Source organism: Nicotiana sylvestris, chromosome 8 (genome assembly GCF_000393655.2).
Source record: "Nicotiana sylvestris chromosome 8, ASM39365v2, whole genome shotgun sequence".
NCBI classification, from domain to species: domain Eukaryota; kingdom Viridiplantae; phylum Streptophyta; class Magnoliopsida; order Solanales; family Solanaceae; genus Nicotiana; species Nicotiana sylvestris.
In genome coordinates this window covers 177474914-177486193 of record NC_091064.1, presented here as the reverse complement: position 1 = coordinate 177486193, position 11280 = coordinate 177474914, and the positions used below count along the sequence as shown (strand labels likewise).

At 36.3% G+C, this 11280-nt stretch overlaps 1 protein-coding gene across 2 annotated transcripts; it reads left to right on the top strand.

Annotated features, from left to right (window-relative positions):
• Positions 1-2747: 2747 nt before the first annotated feature.
• On the top strand, positions 2748-7792 carry LOC104220587 (nuclear transcription factor Y subunit A-3-like). Of its 2 annotated transcripts, none has more exons than XM_009771483.2 (6): positions 2748-2945; positions 4288-4678; positions 4951-5063; positions 5560-5631; positions 6742-6909; positions 6986-7792. In XM_009771483.2, exons 2-6 carry the CDS (start codon positions 4384-4386, stop codon positions 7313-7315), a joined length of 978 nt encoding a protein of 325 aa, XP_009769785.1. In that variant the 5' UTR covers positions 2748-2945; positions 4288-4383; the 3' UTR covers positions 7316-7792. The 2 variants fall into 2 exon arrangements, with proteins under 2 accessions (XP_009769785.1, XP_009769786.1); XM_009771484.2 differs by lacking the exon at positions 2748-2945 and adding an exon at positions 3730-4081.
• Positions 7793-11280: the final 3488 nt, after the last annotated feature.

Sequence of the window (11280 nt, the reverse complement as noted above, 5' to 3'; positions counted from 1 at the left end):
TGAATCAGGGGAAGATGGAGAAGATGGACATGAACCGGAAGATGGAGAAGATGGAGATGAACCAAAACCACCATTCTTCTTTGCATACACATTGAACAAATATTCCATGTATGTCTTCACATCAATTTGTATTTTCACACCTATTGTTTCTCCAAACATGGCAGCAAGAGCAAACGAAAGAGATTGAAACTTGTGGCATGGATCGAACACACATGAAATAAAAATCATTTTGTTCATCTTTTGTGGATCCCCCAATACTTATCAAACTTCTCTTTCATATTATTTGTCATTTCTTTCAAGGTAGCATCTTCACTTTGCATCAACTCTTTCAAAGAAGAACCAACAACACATATCTCAAGAAAGTGCACATTAGATGTAATATAAAGTGTACCTGATACCTTCAAGGTGAGTTCATAAAATATTTCAAGAAACTTCACAATACATCTTACACTATCTCAATCAGTACTTAAAAGTGGACCTATAGGCTGTCCATCCTCACAAATACAGTTAAAAATACATGACATCAAACCATAATCAATATCACAATATTTTGTAAAGGCTTCCTCATAAACTGTAGCAACCTTCAACATCAAATATGTGGAGTTCCACCTAGTAGGAACATCCAAGCACAATGATTTTTTAGAAGTTATCCTATCTAGATCACAACATTCTTTAAACTTCTTCCATCTTGCTGGAGATTGTCTAATGTACCTAACAACTTGTCTTATTCGTTCCACAGACACACTCCGTTCTCTCAACCCATCTTGAACAACTAGATTGATGATGTGAGTCATACATCTAACATGAACATGCTTACCTTCCATCAAGTTAGTGTTCCATCTAGTAAATTGTTTGGATAATTCTTTAACCATGACATCGTTAGAACTTGCATTATCAACTGTCACAGTAAATACTTTATCCACTCCCCATTCAAGTAAACACTTAGCAACACCACTAGCTAAATCTTGACCTTTGTGACTAATAATTGGACAAAAATTTAATATCTTTTTATGCAAATTCCAATTCTTGTCAATGTAATGTGTTGTAACACACATATAGTTAATTCTTTGAATTGATGTCCATGTATTAGCCATAATACAAATTCTCTGTTTTGATTCTTTAAAAATTGACTTCAAAGCAAGTCTTTCATCATGGTAAATCTCAAAACAATCTCTAGTCATAGTAGTACGAGATGGAATATGAAATAAAGGTTGAAGAGCTCTCACGAAGTCTCTAAATCCATCATTTTCAACAGAAATGAAGGGTTGTTCATCTATAATTATCATACGAGCTAAAGCTCTCTTACATGCCTCTTGATCAAATTTCCAAGGGATAAGTGAGACATCACCTGTTTGACCTTTCGGTTGAAAAGCTAATTTTGTCTGGCTTGTCTCCGGCTTGTGGGGATTGTTCGGACACTTGAGAAGATGTGATAGCAAATTGCTTGTACCACTGTTTTTGGTGTTAGCTACATATTCTTCTGGACAGTACTTGCATTTCGCTTTTTTAACACCCTCGTCATCAGTGAACTTACTGAAGTGTCGCCAAGCCACTGATCTTTCTTTCATGATTTTTCTTTTCTTCGAACCAGATTCAGATTCGACGTTGCTTGTGGAATCATTTGAAGCACCACTTTCACCACATTTTACAAGAGCTTGAACTTTATTCACCATCTCTACCTCATCTTCCATCTACGAAACAAAACAAAAAATTAAAAGTAAAATCGGATTCAAAATAGTAGTATAGTATGGTCTATTTCTATTTAAGAAAGTCAAGAGTGAAACCCCCAATTTATTTCATCAATTTTATCCAAGAAATAAAAGAGAACAAACACTTCCTTTAAGCTCTAAGAAAGGGGGAGAAAGAGAGAGAGAACGAGAGAGAAGAAGTGAGTCTTAGTGTCTTACCAGTGCGGTCGCCGGTCGCCGGAACACAGAGAAGAGATAGAGGAAGCGACGAGCAGGAGCAGCTTGAGCCGGCGTGAAGTGAGCAGCAGCCAGCAGTCTCTGCCTCTCTGGGTGTGAGGCGTGAAGTGAGGGAGCAGCAGAATGAAATAAGATCTAACCGGCTAACCCTAACAATAAAATTAGTATTTATACTTCCCTTAATAAATTCGAATTTCAGATCGGATCGGGTTCAAACTATACAAATCCGAATCCAATCCGAAAATCCGAAATTTTAATAAATCAAATCCGAATCCGATCCAAATATCCGAAATCCAAAATCCGAAATTGAGCGGATCAGATCGGATTTCGGATATCCGATACAAATGCACAACCCTAGGAAGGATATAAAAAAGTTTTCTGGGAGTCATTTTAATCCAATTATGAGGAAAATATAAATATTTAAGCAACCAAATCCTCCGTACAAAACGCCTAAAAGCTAAAAAAAAATTCAACTTTTCTATTTGTGTAACTGTTAATAAATTGTTTTGTTCATAATGGTTAAATTAAAAAGTGAAAAATCCTTTCACCAAAGTTAGTTCCAATCTTGGAAGTCTACTTTGAAGTCATAAATGTCATAATTAGGTTAGGTGGCTAATCTAGTCATAATATTATCATCAAAAGGGTGCCCAAATCAAGAAAAGAAAAAAACAAAAGAAGGTGTAGGGGTTGAGGGTAGGGTGGGTAAAGAGAGTGAAAGTAGGACTGTTTGTATTACATGTGATGACTGAGTGGATAATAGTTTTGTTTTTTTCCTTTGCCTTTTTCTTTTTTAGAAAAAAGTTTTATGTACTGTACTTTTTTATATGAGAAATTTGGGAAAGCAAAGGAAATAGTTAGTAGTAGCATATAGTTAATGTAGTTTTCAGGTGGGGAGAAAACAGCACAAAAATACATCTTAGCATCAAACCAAGAGCCAAAACTAAGCAAATGTTTGTATCAAATCAGTATGCTTGCAAATGGATCCATCTTTTTCAAGTCATTCATTAACCAAAGCAAAAGGTCTCACCCTTTCTTTAGCCTCGGTTCTTCCTTTTTTTTTATTTTCTTTTTTTTTTTTAGAATTTTCTTGAATGAATTTTGGAGTTTGAAAATATGGGGATCATAAAAAAGGTGTAAAGCATAGTTCTTTGAAGTTTTCAGGGGATTTTCTGTTTTAAACATCTGATTCTTGGTTGGTACTGTTAGGGTAATGCGTTGTTTGGCTTAACTAAAACTAGATAGAGGGGGAATGAAAATGATGATAGCTTGGTTGAATCTTGTAATTTTCCAAATTAGTAGAATTTTTCTCATAAAGTTGGCTGCTCAAAACATGTAAGGATCCTCCTGTTTTGAGCAAAAGCTGGCTTTCTGAAACATAAATCCATAACATCTATAAATTGTTACCTTGTAAAAAAAGAACTATCGGCCTCTGCTTTTTCTCATACTTGTTATGATGATAAGTTAAACCTTTTGAAGTTGTGATTTTGGCAGTTATTTCCTGATTCATGTGTAAAATTTTGTTATACCAATTCCAAATCCAAAATTGTGTATTGTCATTTGAATGGTTGAGCATATTCAGTTATTGCTTGTCGATTTTGGGGTTTAATTGAATAAGAAAAAGCAAGGGAATAAAGTCTGGTCAATTTTTTAAGAAAGCTTGAAGAATGTAGTTTGGAAGACAGCTTGAAGATTGTGCTTCTCTTCATCCGCACTTATTCTAGTTATCTGAACCTGTGGTTTAAGTGTAAATGCTTCAAACTTTTTAAGGTAGTTTAAATTATTGAACAGATTTAAATAATGAAAAAGAATGTTTGTTTCCACTGCTATATGGTGTAAATACTGTATTTTTTTTTGTTGCTTCTGTTTAGAGAGATTCTGTGTTGTCTCTTTCTTGTAAATAGCAGTAAGAATGAAAGTGCGACAGTATCCTTTATCCTTCGATTTCTATCTACTTCAGTGTCTACTATCGGTTATATTTCTCTTGCAATTCAAGCTCATAGTTTGTAACCATATATGTGCCCTTAGTATATGAAGCACACAGTTAACATACTGTGATGACCTCTAAATTGCTAGTTGCTTCTTATTGCTTGTACTGAGAGCATTGGCTGAGGGGGGCGATTATTTCCTAGTGGCTGTCTCTGGTGCTCATGTAGTTGGTAAGCAGAACCTTGGGACATTATTATCTGCAGCTAACTCAAATTTGGGCAGAAATATTAATCTTTAACAAGTAGTCTGCTTGTCATTATATTCAGCTTCCTATGGTAGCCTGTCCTTGAGTAATTGTGATGTCTAGTATTCTAAATTTATTGTCAGTTGAGCCTTCTTCTTTGTTAATACGTGGATTTTGCTCTGATTTAATCAGGTAACTCCAGTCTAGACGGTGGTATAGTGTATTAAAGTAGCATAGAGGTTTTCTTATATTCAGTGTAAAGCTTCTGGAGCACGGGATTCGAAGAGGATGATAAGCTTCTCCCAGAAAGGTGTCCGTGGAAAAGAAGGTCAATCTTTCACTCCTTTGTTTGTGAATTGTTCATCTATGTGGAGCTCGGGTGAACAAGCAGAAAATTCTCCTTCTAAGAGTGTCCTGACTGGAGCGGAATCTGCATCGAAATGTCACTCCAATATCAAGCAATCAGAATCTCAGTATCAAGATCAGGATTCAACTTCTACTCTTTCAACTGGTCAATCTGATCACGTGGAGACTGCAATGGCAAAAAGCAGTACTCTTCTGCAAAATGTTGCGCTTTATCCAGGTATAAAATTTATGAACTCGAACATAATCTCTTCTTAAACTTCAATTCACATGGACAGTGTGCTCAAACGGTTAACAAATTGAGACCTCCTTAAGTTAGGAGCTTAGATGAATATATTCAATTTTGGGGTGATAATATCAGAATTTATTTAAATGATGTTCTTATCAATGTGATCCGTGATAGGCTTTAGCAGGTATATTAGCTTTTCATATTTGTGATAAAAATACTATATATGTACACTGACATCAATTACATGATGTTCTTCCGGATAGGTTGGGATAGAATTTATGAGGTGCAAGGAGAGAGTGGAACAAAAGCATCCCTATCAGGCAAAAGTGCCACCAACACTCTTCCTCAACCGCATGTGCACATTAATCATCCAATGGTCTGTAATCTTTACTTATTTTTCATCTGCTATGCAGATCGGTGCACTTTGATGTCAGTTTGTTATGTGCATTAACATTTTTTTCTCGCTGTTGCCACTCACTTACTGGTGCATATAGTCACTATTAACCGCCGAAATTTATCTTCCCCACAACCCCCCCTTTTACTATTTATCTTCCACGACCCCTATTGTGATCCCGGGGGGGGGGGGATGTGGAATGAAGTATTCTCAAGTCTAAAATATCTCTCTCTCTCTAACTTCTTTCCTTTGTTTCCTTTTGTGGTTCTTGCTTCTGATGTCCTCGCTCGAAGAAACAAGATTGATTAAAAAACCTGATTTCAATGAAATATTTGCTCCATTCTTCTAAATTTAGCCCTTTCATTGTTCCAAGTTACTATAACTCAGTCAATGACTACTTGGCTTTATATGTATTATCAAGACAAAATGACTAATTGCCTTTATAACTTGTAAACTAATCAATCACTTTTTCTTCTAGGCTTGCGCATCCTACCCTTGGGCTGACACTTACTTTGGAAGGCTCGTGGCTACTTATGGATCAAATGCCATTGTAAGTGACCTTGACTACAAGGCTTTTACCTAAAACAATGGTGTCTATCTTTTATGATTCAACATCCAAAATATAATGAAGGTTACTAGAATGAAAGAGTCAAACTTGGACTACTTTATTTCTGTCTGATGCTGCCAATGTCATTGCAACTCAAACAGTCTCACCTTTTTATGTTGGGATAATTATTCATATTCCATGTCAAAATCTGTCTCTTTATGCACTCATCTTTCTTGGATCTGGGAGGCATTTGGTGCTTGTCAAAGAGTTACTATTAATTCGATGCAACTGCTTTTGTACATGGTACATCATCTTAAGAGGAATAGTGAAGCTAATACTGGTCACATCATCTTAAGAGGAATAGCGAAGCTAATACTGGTCATCTGATGCATTTTTCTTGCTTTTACAATTAATCTGAACATGACTTGAGGTAGGGCAGAAGGAGATAGCAATCTGGTGATTGAGTTCCAGTTTTTGAAGTTTGTCAGCTTAAGTATCTTTGGACGCTCCTCCTTTGCTGATTTTGTCTCTGTTTTCTCACTAAATCTAGAGTCCTGATACTATGAGATTTGTCTATGCACTAACAAACTGAAAGTAATTTAGACTACATGGAATTATTGAAGTTACAATATATTCTTCTGTGTAATCTCCATTAGGCTTGACATTTGAAACACTATTTAGATTGCCTTTACTTGGTAAGTTGGAAAGTGATCTAGTCTCTACTATCATATCTTTTTCTAAGCACAAGAAACCAAAACGAATTTGATCTGTGGAGACACAAGTGATGCACCAAAACAGCTCTCTTTGATGATGTCCACTGTCCTTTTACCGCATGAATCCTGTGATTTGCAAACCCCTGCCAAATTCAACATGCAACTAACTTTTACTATCTCTTCCGAGCGAGTAGCACTTGTTTGTGCCAGTTCTTCAAAAGTAGAGAACAGTAATTCATTCAGCTGTCTTTATTGCAAGTGACAATCGGTTCTCCTCATTTAATGCTGCTCATGTCGAGCTCCTCAATCTTCAACTTACAATAAAACCAAATTTATTTCACTTGATAATGAAATTTTTGCTGTTTTATGTAACTCCTTTTCTGATATTGGATATATCTAGATTTATCCTCAAATGGTTGGTGTCACCTCCACAAGAGTTGCACTTCCTCTTGAATGCACTGAGAGCTTTCCCATTTATGTGAATGCGAAACAATACAGTGCTATCCTCAAAAGACGTCAAGTCCGTGCCAAGCTGGAGGCTCAGAATAAGCTTGTCAAAGACAGAAAGGTACGTCTGCCCCAATCTAATCTTTCACTTGCCAACAACAAAATTGTGGTCTTATCTCATCTGTTGTATGGCACAGCCATATCTTCACGAGTCTCGACATCGTCACGCAATGAAGAGAGCTAGGGGTACTGGAGGGCGCTTTTTGAACACAAAGAATATGCAGCAATCCAAGCCTTCATCTCCAACACACGACAAAAGTATTTTTAAGGGTACAGCAGGTGGCAACTTAACTAGATCCATGGTTCAGCACTCAGAAAGTGGTAGTTGGGGCACTTCCACCCAATCTGGTTCCGATGTTACGAGCATCTTCAGTGGTGATGACATGTTCCAGCAGCCAGAGTTCAGAGTCTCTGGTTTCCCTTTTCACATGCAGGAAGCTGCAGACTTCATGCATGTTGGAACTTGACAACACGTTGTGTTATCCATTGGTGGCGGTGCCAACACAGACTGCATTACAAAATGCATTCTTATTGGTTGCACTCAGATGGATAATCGGCAGTTCATCCTTGGCTATGTTACTCTTTCATTTTCCAGAACTGAAATCATTAACAGCACTTTTTTCTAAGGTTTGGTCGTCGATATGATATATGTGGTTCATGGTTTGTGATGAATAGAACGCAGGTTGGTTCTGCACGTCATCAAGAAGGACAATGAGAGGAGAAGTCAAACTATTAGACTGTTCTTAATCAGAAACTGTGGAGATTAAGGCAGCCTTCTCCTTTTCTTGGTGGAGCTGCGAGTAGATCATGCCGCACTTCTAAGTCTCTACTTGCTACTGTTTTTCATTTCCTGTTGCTTTGTATTGCTCTCATTGTTAGTACTTTTGACTTGGGCTTTGTGTGCAACAATATAAACTTATTGAACCATTTTCATGCTTTGTACATTTACTTCTGTGTTTGTGCAACATCCAATATCTTCATGAGGGGTGATAACTGCACAAAATCTGAAAGGAGGGGTTTAATTTAAACCTGAATTAAGTGCTTACAATTCAATGTCATTTTGTGCAATAGGAATTGCAGATTCTATTGGAAAACTTAGGCGGTCTTTTCGTTGGGAAATAAGTTATTCCAAAATTAATTATTTTGGGTGGGATTATTATCCCATCCTCCCATAGGGATTAAAAATAACATTGCAATCCTGTTGGATTAGTTATATCGCGATTTTATCCAAATCAAATGTAAGATAAATTTATCTCAAGTTTAATTACGAGATTAATTATTCATTTATCCTTCGTACCAAACGAGCCCTTAGATATGTCTTTTATGCAATAGGAGTAAAACAAAATCATGCTAGAAGTATGGTACGAAGCCCTTAGATATGTCTTGTATGCAATAGGAGTAAAACACAATCATGCTAGAAGTATCTTCTTTGCTCAGATGGCAGGGAAAGTACATTTTTACTTGAACTTCTCAACTTTTTCTGTCTTTTGCTTTATTCAGTTAGGATTCTTGACCATCAAGCCAATTCCGTCTGGTTATTTTTAAAGTTTTTAATTTATATTTGAAACAAAAAGGCGACGAATTTAAAATTTTGTTCAAACATACTTTAGGAGGACGGATTCAAATGCCCAAAGTGATTGTACTTCAGCTGAAATGCAAACCTTTATTGGATAAATAAAATCCAAATGAACTAATGCTTATGAGTAAATGTCTAAACTAATTTTAAGAAAAAACTAAACTCTCTGCTAAGGAGTCCAAGTTCCCCACTAGAGTTCTGGATGTTCAAAAATCTTATTTATCCGGCTCAAAAGAAATCACAGAAACTTTTTAGTGAATTTTTAAATTTAATACTGTATCCTTTTTTTTCCCCGTAAATTCCATTATGTGGAGTCCAGAATTAAAACAGAAGATAGTGATTCTTCAATATTGTAGATTTTTTTTGTGAACAGTGTTAATTTTGGACAGAAAAGATATTAATTAATACGAAAGTGATTTAATTTAAATATATTAATATTATAAATAATTTTTAAACAAGGATTAATTTAGGCCAAACCCATAAGTGGCCCCTTTAAGTTGGTCCAGCTTTTCATTTTGGCATCCCAACTTAGACCTGCTCCATTTTGACACTGGACCCCTTATCCAATGTGCCATTTAAACACAAAACTCTGACCCGTGCTTATGACTCAAGCGCGTGTTCATAACCGTTGCCAACGTGTAAAGCTAACCAATTATTGAATGCCACATGGATTTATTATCCACGTAATTCCCTCCCAAAAAATCTCAATCCGTGCCCGTTAAAAAACCCGAACCCGATAAAAAATCCACACCCGATAAAAAATAACCCACACCCAATTTCAGTAAAAATAAACCTTTCATTTTTTTACCTAATTCTCTATACCTCCCGTTCTTCTCTCTCCCCTTAACCAAAATCACAAGCCCTAGAATTCTTACAGGAGATGAAACCATGAATTCTTTGTGTTGCTCGTTTTGTTTGAAGGCTGGATAGTCGAAATTTCAGTCTTGGTCCTTTCGAAACTTCATCACGTTCTTACAGTTGATCCTTCACTGTCGATTTATCTACTTTAAGTGTTGATTTATCTACTTTAATATTACTTTTGTAGTTTATTTCGGGTGTTATTGTTATAATGATGTTTTCGAATTTTTCAGATGAAAATTTAGGGTTTTCATTTTCTGTTTTCAAATCTTCTGACTTTTGTCATTCTTTTCATTTTTTCCTTTTCATTGTAGATAAAATCGAAGACATGTCAAAATATATTCTTTTTCGTTTTCACCACGGTGAAGTTTTTATCGAAGCTCCTGTCGCCAAATACCTTGGTGAAAGTGAGGTAAAAGAGTTTTCTATAGATAAGGACCATTTATCCTTGTTTGAGCTTGAATATTATACTAAAAGTATGGGGTATATTTCTGTTATGGGCTTTTATGTATTTAACCCTAGGTCTGAAAAGTTTGTACTAATTAAAAATGATGAACAATTGTATAATATTGGTTGTCACTGTAAAGAGGGGGTATTAGACTTATTTGTTTGTCATATTGTTGACGACCCTCATGTAGAGGTGGTCCCAACTGCTCTTATTTGTGGGCCACAAGTGGTTGAAAATGAGTCTAGGGCAACTTTAGATGGTGATTTAGCTGGTATAAATGCAGAAAACTATGTTGAACCTTTTGTGGAGACTGATTTAGATGCTGCTGCTGAAAATACAGATTTGAATTTATCAGATTTGTGCTCTAGTGATAGTGATTTAGATGATATACCTGAGCAAGATGATAGTGAGTTAGATGAGGAGTTAATAGCAATAAGGAAAGAAAGAAGGAGGAAGATTTTGGAGAAAGAAAAGGTAAAAGAAAAGTTAAAGAAAAAAAAAGAAGAAACCTACTCCAACTGAGGAGATTGAGCTAGGGGAAGCTGGAGTAGACATAGGTTTTGATGATATTGAAAGGCCAAGTAAGAGAGACAAGTATACTGGAAAATTGGGGGGTGAGGATTACTATGGTAGTAGTGATATAGGAAGTGATGATAGTCAAGATGAGCTAGATGTGCTAGCTGAACCTGGTGTTGACTTACCAGCTAGAAGGAGTAGTAAAAAGCTCAGGTATGACCCAGACTGCTGGTTGGCTATTTTTGAACTTGGTATGGTCTTTGAAGGTGTTCTTGAGTTTAGGAAGGTTGTTCAATCTTATGCTGTTGAAAACAAAGTTCAGCTCATACTTAAGCCTAATGAGAAACATAGAGTTAGAGCTAAGTGCAAAAGTAAGGGTTTGTGCAAATGGGAGCTATATGCAAGCACCGACATAGATTCTGGGGATTTTATGGTAAAAAAGTATCGCCATGGCATAAGTGTGCCACAAAAAACAAAAATAAGTTGTGCACTTCTAAATATATTGCTCATAAATTTAAGGATAGAATTGTATCACAGCCAAACATCAAATTGTGGGAGATTCAGGAATGGGTTAGGAAGAAGTTGGGTTTGTATATTAGAAGGACTATAGCATACAGAGCTAAGGCTATTGTAATGCAGGAGTATATGGGGGACTGGAAACTAGAATTTTATGCTGACATAATTAGGAGGACAAATCCAGGGAGTTCTTGCTTGATTAGGACTGACTGTGAGACTACACTAGGGAAGCACTTATTTGTCTACTTTTATGTATGTTTTGATGCTCTTAAAGGGGGATGGTTAGAAGGGTGCAGGAGGATCATTGGTCTTGATGGATGCTTCTTGAAGGGGTTATGTAAAGGTGAATTGTTGGTAGCTGTTGGAAAATATGGGAACAATCAAATGTTTCCAATAGCATGAGCAGTTGTCGACCAAGAGACAAAACATTCCTAGACTTGGTTTATACAATATTTGGCTGCTGACTTGGAGCTAGGAGATGGAGCAAACTTAACAGTAATATCAGATAGTCAAAAGGT

Excerpts from the sequence above, each read along its gene's own strand:
- LOC104220587 (XM_009771483.2), top strand. The coding sequence starts at position 4,384 with ATGATAAGCTTCTCCCAGAAAGGTGTCCGTGGAAAAGAAGGTCAATCT. Across the intron at positions 4,679-4,950 it reads AAATGTTGCGCTTTATCCAG|GTTGGGATAGAATTTATGAG; the intron begins GTATAAAATTTA and ends TCTTCCGGATAG. Across the intron at positions 6,910-6,985 it reads AGCTTGTCAAAGACAGAAAG|CCATATCTTCACGAGTCTCG; the intron begins GTACGTCTGCCC and ends TGTATGGCACAG.